This window comes from Bactrocera latifrons, unplaced genomic scaffold (assembly GCF_001853355.1).
Source record: "Bactrocera latifrons isolate USDA-ARS-PBARC rearing strain unplaced genomic scaffold, ASM185335v1 scaffold_36, whole genome shotgun sequence".
Lineage (NCBI taxonomy): Eukaryota > Metazoa > Arthropoda > Insecta > Diptera > Tephritidae > Bactrocera > Bactrocera latifrons.
The window spans coordinates 825,723-840,710 of NW_017537001.1; the positions used below are offsets into that span (position 1 = coordinate 825,723).

General features: G+C 35.0%; 1 protein-coding gene across 2 annotated transcripts in view; it reads right to left on the reverse strand.

Annotated features, from left to right (window-relative positions):
- LOC108971828 (high affinity cAMP-specific and IBMX-insensitive 3',5'-cyclic phosphodiesterase 8A) overlaps nucleotides 1-14,604 on the reverse strand; it is a 24,573-nt gene extending 9,969 nt beyond the window's left edge. For both annotated transcript variants that reach the window (XM_018938133.1, XM_018938132.1), the window contains exons 1-4: nucleotides 12,476-14,604; nucleotides 4,617-4,673; nucleotides 4,320-4,519; nucleotides 4,010-4,069 (exon numbers count right to left, since the gene is read on the reverse strand). In XM_018938133.1, coding sequence (XP_018793678.1) covers nucleotides 4,010-4,069; nucleotides 4,320-4,519; nucleotides 4,617-4,673; nucleotides 12,476-14,425 — 2,267 coding nt within the window. In that variant the 5' untranslated portion in view covers nucleotides 14,426-14,604. The remainder of the gene's footprint in view (nucleotides 1-4,009; nucleotides 4,070-4,319; nucleotides 4,520-4,616; nucleotides 4,674-12,475) is intronic.
- Between the last annotated feature and the right edge of the window lie 384 nt (nucleotides 14,605-14,988).

The following is a 14,988-nucleotide window of genomic DNA, read 5'->3' on the forward strand; positions in this document are numbered from 1 at the left end:
TTCTTTGAAACATATAATTTTTTTAAGAGTTTTTTTGTTTTGTTTTAAATTAAAAAAAAAGCAAACTTAAATTGAAAGTTTGTAAATTTACCTAATTTGATTTGTGTTTGGAAAAAAATTTTGTTAGTAAGTTGGATTAAGAATATTTTTAAAGCAACTTCTAAGCCTTTCTGTATGTTATAAAACTTTATTTTATTTTTTAATATGTTCTTGTTCATTTTTGTATTAAAAATTATTATTATATAATATTTTAAAATAAATAAATGTAATATTTTTTTGTTGACAGTAATTATAGAAATTTGTTTAATGTAGATCTTTTTTAAGTTAATGATTTATTTTTTTAACCTTCAAATTAAGATTATTTTGTTATATGGCAACTTCTCTGCATTTTTTAAAGAACTTTTTTTAACTTAAATTTCCTAACAACTCACAAAGCGCCGTAAAATTCAGCTGGAAACTTTACGTAAATCATTTGCTTTAATGACCACTCTGCTACGTTCTGCACTTCCACTTACTTAAATTTATGCATACATATGTACATATTGGACTACACAAATGCAGCAAACAACATTTTAAGTAAGAAAGTGTGTATTTTTTGGCAACTTCCCTTTTAAAGTTTTACGATTTTCCATTTCAACAATCTATATGGTGGATGGCACGCTTTTACAGATTACAGCGTGTATATTTCCTTTGCCCACCAATACACTCATGTAATTACAATTATATATATGTATTTATACGGTTTTGGTTTTAAAAATAATATTCATTTTGTGGTTGAATCATACAAGGCACTCTCTCACAATAATCCCTCATACCATGATAAATATACTTGCAATAGGGCCGTAAGAACCTCCTTTTACTCAATTAAATAAATTTCGATTTGTTTTTCTAGTTTCGAAATAGGTAATTCATGTATTTCGGAGTCAAAGAAGGAGCCCACCATATGTGAATATTTCCGACTTGGTCCTTATCACCAATTTCTCGATATAGATAGAACTAATTTAAGGCTTGTACTGCTACCTAATACCCTTAAAAACCATTCACTTTGTGCAAAACCATTGACTTATTTACTTCCACCTTCATCTTAATTACAAATCGCCCCTTGAAATAAGCATTAACCAAAGTGACTGTCCCGTATCAACAAAACCGGATACACTTTCTATTGCAGCGTAATTGGTCGGACTGCAAGGATAGCTAGCTGGATGGCAAGCAAAGCTTGTGTGTGTTCTCTTGTGTACTATGCTTCCGTTACAAGTTGTGTTGGAAATTAATTTCAATGCTTCGATGGACTGGCTTATTGTACCGAAAAAGCTTAAGAGTTCCACAGAGCACACAGAATGAAGGTCAAAGCGGATGGGTGGAAACGAAACGAGTGTAGTTGCGGGCTAACAAGGAACAGAAGTTTAAAATTTTGATATCAGAATGTAGTTTTCGTTGCAAGATATTTAATTAAAGGTGTCGCATTACAGTTGACAAAATGCTATTTCAAAGAGGGGGAGAAGTAAGTTACAGTCAAGTTAGGGGGAAATGAGTGGATTAAATATTTAAGATGTGCAAGGGAGTTCATATTTTAAAAGGTATAGGGTAAATCAATGTACATATATATATATATCATCGCACTTGGGTAAGGTTAAAATATATGAATTCCAAAATGTGGGACAGTCAAGAAGGAAGTGTTGTGTTGTTTCCACCTCATCTTCTTCCGAACAGCTTTTGAAAACGGCGTCTGGCGTCTGCGACGGTGGAGGTACCGACTGTAGTCCAGCTATGTAGTAGTATATATACCAGTCCTGAAAGCAGGTAGACCAGAAGGAATGTACAGTGCTACAGGAGCTAGTAGTTGACATTACTGGTAAGCTTTCGCAAGGTCCAGAGGAGGAAGTTTCGACCCAACCGGGAAAGAAATTTTCATAATTTCTTAACGTACTGCATAAACTTCAGTTTTGAGACAATTTTATTAAAGGCACTAAAATTTTTCCAATATTTTACTTTAAAAAATTATTTAAATTCAATGAAAATCTATTAACGTGTGAAAAGGTTGTGTAATCAACTTGGGTATAAAGTAAGACCTACATTCAGGCGCAAATATTATTTCAAAAATATATATTTACATCGAATAATATTGTGAATCGGCGGCTATAATGTTATCAAGGTATTGTACGTACACCTGAAACTGAGATGAATGAATAATAATTCAAGGTTGCGCTTTGGAAAGCGAAATTTACGATAGAGAATATTGTAGCCTACATTTTGGCGAAAAAGCTGTTTTGATAACAATTGTATTAAAAACTAAATCACCAATCTTTCTTCACTATTTTTATTTTTATTTTTTTTTWAATTTTTTCTTTTTGAATTACTCATCTCTCTTTATCCCTTAATTTCCGTTATAATTGCGCTTTTCAGTACCACGAAATCCCTTATATCAACAGTGAGTGCGATTAACTTGCAGTGAGCATCGACAAGTTGCCAACCACAATTAGCGCCCGCTCAATGAGTGCTCCCCACTTATTAGCTTCCACGCTTAATAAGTTATGCACTCGCTTAACGATGTACAATAAAGAATTAATCTCCAACTCGCTTGTTTATCGCACTTTTATTTATTTTTTCCACAAAATGTGCACTCATCCTTGCCAGCTGGCACTACTGTCAGCGATTATCTTGCATTGCAGCAACAAGGCAGCCCTTCAAAGAGCCGCTGAGCGCGTGTAAGTAAGCATAAACAAGGAGTGCTGCTGCCGATAGGAAATCGCTTATTGCATTACTTTATTAATTAAGCCGGCGTTAATACCTCCGAGCGTTAGCTGGCTATATAGGTGTCTTAAGGTATTTTTTTACTTTTGTATGTGGCGCCCGCGGATTCAGCAGCTTGTTGCCACTGGCAACTAGTGTGATTTGCTGCTCATTTCAGTGCAACTTGATTAAAAGTTTTAATGAAAACGTCTTAAAGTGATAGGTCTTCGACTTCTTGAGCGTGGGTGTATGTGTGTCTGTGTTGTTTCTAGCGTGCGTAGTTGCGTAAGTGCGCAAACATATGTGAGCATGCGGATAGCACACGTTGCCAGGTAGTAAGTTATCCAACTCACATAGACTAAATCAAAACTTTTAATTTGTTAAGCCAAGTTGTGGAAATAATCTTATTTTTCTTTCACTTTCTTTCGCTTTAAGCCCTTACAGGTGTTAGGTAAATATTAGAAATAAATAAAAGTTGAAAAGTACCTGTGGATTGAAGCACTGCTATGCGGAAAGGGTGATTAGGGTGTTTCGTAAATATTGGGAGAAAAATTTTAATTTAGTCTGTATGCCTTCAACAAGGTATATTAAGGTGGCCACGTAGTTTATAATACCCATTGAGAACCGCCGGAGTTTCTATAGAGTACGTTGCAACATATCTATATATATGCACGTGAACTACTCCCTCTTTGTCAAAACGCTGCGCATTTGTCGGAAGAGTCGATATTGGATCATTATGGCATATAGCTGACATATAAACTGATCGACTAAAATTAAGTCGCTGTATGGAAAACTTTTTTATTTGCTGAGGTATGTTCACGAAATTGTGCAAGGAGTAGTTTCTAAGGCAACGCTACAATCTTCGAAGAAACTGTCTAGCTCGAACAACTATAGTATATAGTTGTCATACCAACTTGCATATCAGAATCACAATAAAAATATTTATATGCTAGAAAATGCACTTTTGAAGGGCATTGTAGCTTCGCTGCAGCCAAAGTTAACGTTTTTTTTTAACTTTTTAAGGACCACCCTAATAATAAAAAATAAACGGGCTTATGTATTTGTACTATGTATAATATTTCCACAAACATGACTTCTTTCAAGTTCTTACAAACCAATATTACATATTGTACAACCCTGTGCTGATGTAACATTTTTTGCAATTACTTTATAGTATATAATTTTAAATAATTTGTATCACCTTAAAAAAGTTAATTGTTTTCTAAACGAACGAAAAAATTCCTAATTAAATAGTTGGCAACGCCGGCAAGTGACTCACCTCTTTTTAACCACAGCAATTATTGTCGTAAAATGATGGCCATTTGTGTGACGAATTGATCTAAAGAAATGAAAGAACAGATAAGTCAGCATTAATCAAGTGAAATAAAAGGAAACGAAATCGAAGTCCACTCAGCGCACAATGGCCGATGCAAGAGACAATTTAAGGTTGCTTTTTGCGTGCGAGCGAGCGCAAGTAGCGCTGTTGGCTCGTCAACTATTAACTGTTGTGAGCTTTTTTACATAATATACTATTCTAGGTATGAGTAAACAACCTTGTCGCTATTAGCCGGCCATCATTTATCACCCACCTGGCTATATATTCAGCATCCAAGTGCTTTGTCGAGCGTGCATCAATTATAATCAAATGATAGAACTCCTCATTGGTATTGGTCAGGGTGTCGAGGGCGCCCTCTTTGGTGCGCGCCACCGTCACATCGAGCTGCTGTCGATGGCATGCCTCCGTTACCACTTCGCAGATGTTGTCCGACTTGTGGAAAACCAATAAAGCCTGGAGAAATGGTTAAGACATTATTCATTTGCTCAAAGTTTGTGGTCAAATGGCGGCAAATAGTTTTCAGAAATTTCGCTTGAGGTTTCGTACTAACCTTGAGTTGGGGATTCGGTGGTAATACGGTTGGAAATTTCACGTCCATGAGAGATCGCTGCAAAGATAGTGACGGAATAAGAAAAAAATAGTATTTGTTAGCGAAAATTTTTAGTAAAACAGTATTTTCAATTATTTTGCTTGGCAAATTATGCTTCTTTTTTTATTAAGTAGGGGATATTTGTAGCACACACACATTGTTTGCATGGCTTTGACGCGCGCTTCGTCAGCAAAATGCCGCACAAATTGAATTTGGTAGCTTGACAGATCCGTTTAGTAGTACTCAATGTTCATAGCTTAAGTTACGCATTAAAATGCTTTTAGCATTGTGAGTAAAGTGAGACATTACGTCTACATTATGTGTGTGTGTGTTGTGTTTATAGGAAAGGGATATATTTTCTGCTAGTCAGCGCATAAATTACTGTTTTTGTTGTCGTGCTGACATTTTATACGAAGATAAATTATAAGTTCAGCGAGCAGTTTAGCGTTGCTGGGTATGGTCATTGAGTGGTGACTAAGTGATTTAAAATTGCTCAAAAGCATAAAGTGTATTAAAGTATTGTTTCTTAGTACTTTGTGGGGTTTTACGAATTATAAAAAATCTAGATTATGATTTTTATGTAACGCAGGGAAAATTAACAAAAAATAATTTTAAGAGGGTATTTTAGTATGAAAATTAAAAAAATTACGATTTGAAGAAGTGAACATTTTTAGAACCAAATGTGTATACTTTTTTTTATTTTTTGAATAGGAAAAAACTTTTTTTTATATGAATAAATTAGTAAGAAATTGATAGTAAAAGTATTAGTTTTTTTTCATTAACAGCTGGACTGGAATATTTTTTATGGTATATACATATAATTTTATACTCCGAAAATATTGTAGTAAAACTATATATAGCTGTACACACCAAACAAAAAAAATTGAAAAAAACGAAAATTTTAAACTGAAAAGAGTTAAAAAAGAACTGAAAAAAAGTAATCAATAAAATCTAGTTTTCCAAAAAAAAAGCAAATTTATAATAAATAATTTTTTTCCGTGTATTTTAAATTACAATATTTCACATAAAAAATCAAAGAATATGGAAAAATATTTACTTATAGTATATATCTATAGTTAGCTTTCTAAAATTCAGTTTATAAAAATTTTTAATTTTAGAAAATATTTAGTTTATRAAATTTTTTAATTAAAATAYTTTTTTAAGTTTTTTCCGTCATAAAAATGTTATTTTGAAACCGATACTAAAATTTTTTTTTTAGGTTTAATGAAGCAAATTAAGTTTGTTATTATAAATGCTAAAAAATTTCCTCCACTTGTACGGTGATGCCGGCATTTTCTATGTATGAAACCTAAAAAAGTTTCTTATACAGTTGAATATTGCCTGTACAAAAATAAATTAAAAAATGATGAATTGTCAAAATGCCGTCAAAAAATTTATTTAGTATCGCGCGATTTTAGTCTGTTCCTTTTAAAGTTATGTACTAACAAAATACGAAAAAAATATATTTTTTTTAAATTTGACATTCAGTGTCCCCCTTAAAATTTTTTTGAAATTTTAGTTTTTTTTGCGCAATATTTTAAAAAACTTTCTTCTAAAAATACCTAAGTTTGCTTTTTCTTGTTGCTTTGGCGAAAACTTTCAATCAGTCCCTGAATCTATTTAAACTTGCGTTAAAAGCAACCACTCTAAATGAAATGACATGGAAGTTATAAAAAGTCGCTTAGCATATTTTCGCTTATTTTATGGCATCGCAGTGCGCTGAGCCGTTTTAGCAAAACAGTTTCCACATATCTACATTCGGAAGCTGAAGTTCAATGTTTCTAGTATGTATTAGAATTTTTTGTCGGTAGCTCAAAAACTTTCTTAAAGAGTGTCAAATTAGCAAAAATTAACGAAAAAATAATTATATTATAAATTGCCTTTTTGGTAGGTTTGTTCAATTTTTGAGTCCTTTAGGGTTCACAACTAAATATATGTTTGTTCACTTGTATATATGTGTCTACATATATGTATATATGCATATACATAGAAATATATTACATTAATGTAGTACATTAGCTCCACTTAATTTGTGTCATCTGCTAGGAAGTCGTTTTAATACTGAATTCTTTTCATATATTTTTCTTTTTTTTTTAAATATTATATTATATGTTTATTTCGGATGCGGGTGCGTATGAGTAACTTAAACTAGAGTAAGAGTGATGTCACACGTGGCGTATAAGCAACCAATGCAAGTATGGTGTGGGAAAGTAGTTGAATTATGATATATTATTTAACATATAAGAAAGCACTATAATAAAGTTATAACTTTTTGCTCCACACTTTACACTACTACTCTATACCTTACATATAAGTAATTGAGGGGTGGACTAAGTTGTGCCTAGTGTAAAAAAAAATAAAACCTCAAAATGTTAGATAAGAAAGCTAATAACCCAAATACTGAAGAAGAAAGCGAAAATTACTAGTTTACTAAGTTGATAGCAAATTTTAATTATTGTCCATTGTAAATTCAAAGTTTTAATGGCATCTTAAGTGGACATAGTTAAAAAGAGTGTACCAATAATAATACAATTATCAAATTTTTTTAATATGCGTTACACTTATATGAATGAAGTGCAATGGTATTTTCTGCACTGATTTTTTTACGGACTTTATGTTAAAAGTGTAAATATTGTCAAAATAATTATAGTTTTGTAATCCTTACACTTGCAGAATAAAATCTGTTTATTATTTTTATTACATTTGATTGTGAGATAATAAAACAGCTTAAAGTTCTATTAATCTCTTACGCTGCTTTTATATTTCTGTACATGAAGAATGAACAGAGGAGCTCTGGAAGAAATCCCAACAAAAGCAGCCTATTGCAATTCAATCGAAAAAGTCAAATTTTAAGGCTTCAATTTCGGTGAGTTTAGTGCGCATTTCAAATTTCGTTTCAATACTTTTACGACTTCATCCGGGAGCATTAAAGCAAATACGTATGTGCAGATGAAATATATATATAATATATTTGTATATATATATGTATGTAGATAGGACGGTAAGTATATGTCAAGGAGCTTATATGTTGTGGGCATTAAGGCAGGTTAAATTAAATTTGAGGTAAAATAAGCTGATAAATATTATGATACAAAAATTTTGAATTTGAGAAGATCAATCAAGAGCTTTCTTTGACTTATTATTTACAAACTTAAATCAGCCAACATTTATTTGGAATAGTTTTAAAGCTTTGATTAATACTAGAAAAAAAAATTAATATTAAATTAAAAAAATTGTGCTGCTTCAGAAAACACCTAAAATATCTCGATTTTCTTCAATATTTTGTCTTTAATGTAAAAAAAAAAATTACCTAACTGTTAAAAAATTCGAAATGAGTAAATTTAGATATTTTTTCTGGGAACTTCTTTCATAATCGATATTTTCATCAAACTAATTTCTTATTATAAAAGCAAAATGTGACAACTTAATGTAAGGTAAGTCAAAACCCTAAATTCCATTACTGCAAATTATTACGCGCCCAATAGTATGCAATATCGCAATAAGCTTTAAGCTTACACGTTTGTGCGTTTATAATATCCCAGTGAACAATTTTGGAGACCATTCGAAGTTTAAAGTTGGTATTCTCTATGGAGTGGGAACGATGTGATTATCAGTATTTGGATACAAAAATTAATAACAAGTACATTCGATTCGTTTTGGAGAAGAATAATATTGCGCACAATTTGAAACCTATTTCTACTTATAATAATACCCTACGGCAGACTTAAACGTTTGCAAATAACATGCGTTTTCCAAAAAAGAAAAACCAAAACAACAACCAAGCCTAATGTTTGCTGAGATATATTTATTATATAAAGCTGCCTCCATATTTTAAACAATACAACTTCACCTTTTAAATGTTTTGTCTGCCAAAGCCTTCGCATTATGCTCACCTTTTATCACAATACAGCACTTGTGCGCTGTTTTCTTTTGTGACCCCATTTACTTTTGACTTAAACGCGTCGAATTTCAAGGAAATGGTATGATTAAAGGATTTCATTATTTCAGTTTATTTGCGCTTTTCGTTACAATTCGAGGTTTTTTTTAATGTCAAACAAAAGGAATACAAGAGAAAAGTATAACAGAACAATTTCATTTGAATGCCTTCAAAGCGCGTAGAATGACAAGGTAAGAAGATGTCAAACAAAGCCGCTATTAAGAATAAGAAGCGTATGAGGTCTATAGAAAAATTCGAAAATATTAAATTCTTACAATTAAAGTATTGGCTGGGTTTTATAATGTTTTATAAAATCTAGATGAAACGTTAATTTCAAAAGCACCAAGGCTATAATAGACGCCACTGTTGATTTGCTTATTGTAGCCATATGCTATAGTGAACTGATTTTAACAATTCGTTCGCAGACTGTAGAGTTGCCTTGAGCAATCATTAATGCTAAGTTTCATGAAGATATCTTGGGAAATAAAATAGTTTTCCTTGGCTTTGCTCGTTCACTTTGTATGACAGCTATATGATATAGTGGTCCGATATGAACAATTTATTTGGAGAATGTGATGTTGCTTTGGATAATAATCCATGATAAGTTTGGTGGAAGTATCGTGTCATATACAAACGTTTTCCATATGAGGACCTGATTTGTATCGATCAGTTTGTATGACTGAAGATCATTTGATATGATCTATATGCTATAGTCGTCTGATCTAAAAAATATTTTCAGAGATTGTGGGGCTAATGTAGAAAATAATCTGCGCCTAATTTTGTGGACATACCTGGTTATATAAAAGACTTTCTATACAGAAACTTGATTTTGATCAGCCAGTTTATATGGCAGCTATATCGTATAGTAGTCCGTTAGCGATGGTTCTTACCAATTGGCAGCTTCTTGAGAAGAAAATTATGTCTGCAAAATTTCAAGACGATATCTCAAAAACTGTATAAGTAATTCGCCTATATAAGAATAAAGGGATACAGGGACATCAGCTCGTCATTTCGAGATTTGACAATCTGGAAACTCACAATTTTATTGTAAAGTTTGACATTTTTGATGATATGCATATTCCGAACATTTTGTTATAAGAGTGTTATTTGTGTTGTTTACAGTAACTTAAAATATTCTTCTCTGTCAAAAAATGGAACATTTCAAATATTTTCGCGCGATAATTTTGCACAACTTTCAAGGTTGATTAACTCATCAAGAGTAGTAAAGACATAGTTCAATTGTTTATAATAAAGCTTCATCAAGGACCAGTGTTTATCGATGGTATGGTGAATTCAATATGAGTCTCGGACCACTCTAACATGGATTTCGTGAAGCTCGTCCAAAATTAGTTGTTCTTCCAGAAAGTTGAAAGTGCATTTTTGAGCAGTAAAAACATCGATTTGATCCTGAATTGGCACGGAATGACTTATTCTTATTTCTGTTAGTAAAAAATTAGCCGGCGTATATGAATTTTTAGGGTCTTAGAACCTTCTTTCTGAGTGCTACAGAGTGTGTGTAGTTAACATAGAATTTGAGAACCACCAGAGTTACAATAATTCTAAAATATTATTTAAGTCCATACCGAATCCATTTTCTACACTCAAATTCCTATAATATCACAATCTCCCTCACAAGTTAAATGCCAGTAATGACAACTGCAAACAATGTCATTTGACATAAGTGCTAAAGAAACAGTTATACGCACATATACTCGTATATGGCATGAGCAGTAAATTGACGCCATACTTTTGTTTCGAGGGCGTGATTTCCCAGCGTCAAGTCAGCGCCTATAAATAGAACGCAGCGCATTTGAGTATAACTTTGCGTACGTTTTTCGTTAACAAGCCGAAATTCATTTCACTTAAAAATGTGCGGATTATAAGTGGCTGAACAAAAGCATAAAAAGTGCTTTAAGTTTTAATATTTGCAAATTCAAGTATTCGAAATTCCGGTAATTACTTGCGTGTTTACCCATGGCATGTATGTTACAGTGGCGAGTGCGGCGGCAACGTACGATTTCTGTTTACGCAATTACGAATGTTTGTTTACATTTATTGAGCGCTTATTTCGCAATATTTTACTTTTTGTATAGAAATTATTGAATGTACACGCTTGAGGGCCCTTTTTGGCATGCAGTGAATTTTGATTTCTATTTCTAAGCGAACTGGTTTTGTTTTTTGAAAAACATGTGTTTGTGAAAATTTTTAAGTGCTAATTTAATAATTCTTAGTTGGAAATGGATGTGAAGCTATTAGGCAATATTTATTGTTGCTCAAGTCGACAATTGTTTAATTTGTTAAGCGATTTGCGGGTTTTGGGAATTATAAATGAGAGCGAAATTGCGATTAACTGTTTCTGTTAAAAAATGGTATACTATATGTATATATATAGAATATTGAAATTCCATTCCAGTTGAACCTCATGCTAAAGGCACGATTTTCATATGGTAAACATGTCTAAAACTTTTTCAAAAGCTTACTCTGATAGATTCAATTACATTAGATAGTGCATATATATAATTTTTAATATGGCTTTAGCAAAACCCTGAAGGATTTTACTCTTTGGCCAGATACCTTACATACTACAATAGCCGTCTTAAAGTTATCTTAGCTTAGGCACACACCCTACCCTATTACCGTATTGAAGTTGTGTAGCTAAGACACACATCACAAATAATTGCAGAAACTCAGTGAACGAGTTTTTTTAACTATTAAAGTTAATATGCAAGGTTAAGTTCAGTGGATGATTCTCAAGAAGTGGATCGGACTGCTATATAAAATCCTTTCTAAATATTGAAACCAAAGCTTCTGCACTGCACTGCAACAAAGCGTTTTGAGGCTGTTAAAAATATTCTTAAGAATTTTATTTCTATTCCGAGCTCCGAGGTATTTCAGCCTTGATGTGAAAGATGCACCTAGTTCTGGTCCATGTATTGTTGAAGAATTCGGTGAAATTATGGAAAATGTTGACCAGTACTGTCATATAAGCAGCTATGACATCACTAAGGAACTTAACATTCATCATCAAACGGTTCTGAACCATTTAAAAAAGGCAGGCAACAAAAAGAAGCTCGATGCTTAAGCACCCCAGGGATTGTTGATTGGGAAATGAAATGAAATCGAACCATTCTGAAGACTGTGGTAACTGAAAAAAAAGATCATGGTCTAAGCGTGGTGAAGCTCAACAAATTGTCGCAAAGCCATGATTGACGCCTCAAAAGGTTAGGCTGAGTATTGGGTGGGATTGGAAAGGAATAATCCACTATGAGCTGCTTCAGCCTGGTCGAACGATTGATCCTACATTTTACTATCAACAACTGATGAGATTAAAGCCAACATCCGAAAGAAATGGCTAGAACTGATCAACAGAAAGAACTGATCATTTGAAACAGCTTCGTCTTCCATCAGGACAACGCTAGGCCATACATATCTTTGGTGAATCGACAAAAACTAGGAAAGCTTGGCTGTAAAGTTTTGATACATCCACCATATAGCCCTGATCTTGTACCATCGTACTGCCACTTGTTTCGGTCAATGAAGAGCTCCCTTAATTGAGTAAAGTTGTCTTCAAGAGAACGCTGTGAAAATTACGTGTGGCAGTTTTTCGCCAAGAAACCAGAAATGTTTTACACTGATGGAATAATGTCTCCAGCAGAAAAATGACAAAAAGTAGTCTACCAAAATGTTACATTTCTGTTCATTAAAGTTCATTATAAATATAAAAAAAAAAAATAAGTAGAAATTTGATATACATATATACGAGTTTATCTTCCAAGGGACCCATTTAAAAAAATAAATATAGTTTTCGCTAAAAATAAGTTGTTCCTAAATAAAAGTTTCTCAAAAATACAAATTATATAACCCTCATTCCCACCTTTCCTACCTCTCCGCTGCCTTCGTCGCGATTATCGCTCTGCTGCGATCGTACCAACAACTTCAATTTCGGACACTCCGGCTGGCGGCGCTCGTAGAGGCATGTGGAAATGGTCATCTTCTCACCGTCGGGATAGTCGACGAATTTACGCCGCAAAACCACCTCCACATGCTCATCATCCGAGTCGCAATTGGGCTCACCTACACCGCCACCTTCATCTTGCATTTGCTGCCTTGCGCCGACAGCAGACGCTTGCAACACGATGCGGTTTTCCATCGCCAAACGTAACGGATTCAAGCCATTGCGCGAACCGGAAGAACGACGCAACGAATTGTGCTGTTGTTGTTGGGCGGAGTGAGCATGATGATTTGGATGATGTGGATGATGCACTTGCTTATCCTTATCTGATGGTTGAGGTTGTTCGAAGCGACGCATCAGTTCAATCTTCTCCTCAACAGTCATATTGTTGATGCGCAAAGTATTCGAATCCAAATTGCGTATCATCTCAGCGATATCGGAGGCGAGCGGACGCACCGTGGTCAGCGATTTGCGACCAGAAGAAAAAGTGAGATTGTTTGGCAATGGTGTCATTACATCGGCACTCTCTGCCGCCATATTGGCCTCATATTCGATCTCCTCTGGCGTTTTGGGTGTTTCCGTGCGATAGTTCGTTAGGTCGATGCGCGCTTCGGTTGAGTGTAAGCGTGAGTGGCGTTCGCTTGTTTTGCGATTAAGCGCTTGCTCGAAATTGAAGGCTTCCGTTTCGGGGAATGGCGTGCCAATTAAATTTGGCTTTTCATCCTCAACAAAGGACTTGTACTCGGAAATGTAACTGCGTTCATCGTGCGCTTTCCTTGTGTTGATACTCGCAACGCCTGCGGCACCCTTGGCGTCTACTCTTGACCCCGTCACAGTGTCCACGCTTCCGTTAGGGCGATAACGATGTGTGTCATCAACCGCGGCATCAGCTTTGTCGCTCTTAGCGTTGGCAGAGGTGTGAGTGTTGCTTTTATTAATCACACTTTTATCATCTGGTGTGTCCAGCAGTCGCGCTTTTACAGCCGTTGTGTTGCCTGGCGCTTGGCTGACTTTCGATAATGCTTTTAACACATCCTCATCGAACCCCAACTGCTGCTGCTCCATCACCGCCAACGGCGCTTTTTCCTCCCGCGCGTTATATCTTTCCCGCTCCTTCATATCGTCGTGTTCCTCCTGCTCGTTTTGGTTTCTTCCTTCCTTCTCAGTTTCGCTACCACCATCGTGGTCCTTTTTCTTCTTCTTGCCACTGCCTAAAAACAGCCTAAAAATGCCGCTGCTCCGTCCACTACTCCGCGCACTGCTGCGGCCACTGTTTCTATTATCGCCCATGCCTCCGTATTCGTGACTGCCGCTGTAGACCGCAATATCAGCCATATCACTGGTGCTCAATAGCGCCGCGTTGCCGACGCACGTGTTCTTCTCTGGCTGGCTTTGCTCCCCCAGACTTGGCGACGTTGCGCTGCGCATGAAATACTTGGACTTATCTTTCTTTTTCTTCTTCTCCACCACCATCGCGCCCTGCCCTGTCACCACCTCACGTCCAGCGTTGACGTTGCCATCGATGCGCGTTGCTTTCGCAATCGCATTTGTGGATTTTGTCGTGGTATTGACGCTGTTGCTGGCCTTATCGGCACTATCAGCGCTCTTATCATTGCACTCCTTAAGCTTATCACTCGCTAGATTATTGGTACGCTTGGCTGTGACGGCCGCTGTTCGTGCGCTGGTTTTGTCGTTGTTGGCGGCGCTCACCTCCCTCAACTTTCCGCGCCTGGCGCTTTCATCATTCTCATACGCGTTGCTGTGACGCACACACCCCTCCACTGGCGGCGCGTCATTGTAGTGTTCACCCTCTGGTGTTGCATACGCGGACTTATGGCGAAAGGCGTTCGAGATTTTCACAAAACACTTTCGCATTTTCATAAGGAAGTCCTACACAGTGCTGGATTTAAAGAATTTTATGCTTGTTGTCACTTAACTTTTGCACTAAGAATAATTTTTATGTGAAGCTTTTAGAAAAGCGCACTTTGAAGTTTCGATTTTTAGTTTATTCAAGTTAGTCACATATAAGTATTTATTGATTAATATCTTTCTTCACAAAACTTGCTGCTTTTTAAGAAAATCGGTATGTGAAAAATTTCATTTTTGTAATGAATATATATATATTTTTWAAATAATTTTGAATTTTACAAAATCATTTTCACAATATCACTTCACTTTCATTGCATTTTAGGAATTTCGCCATACACTCTTTCTCTTTGCCAATAACTGGCTTTTCGAATTCACCTTTGCTCATTATTTCGACTCTCACACATGTTCCGTTCGCAACGCCTTTGAAAAAGTAACTAACGAAAACCTTAAAGCGGTAAAAAAAATATTCCACGAATTCTCAAATACGCAATCACTTGCTTGCCAAACAATAATTTATTAATTTAAATAGCTTGTAAACACAATGAAGAACAAGCCTTCAATCAGCAAAATGTCCA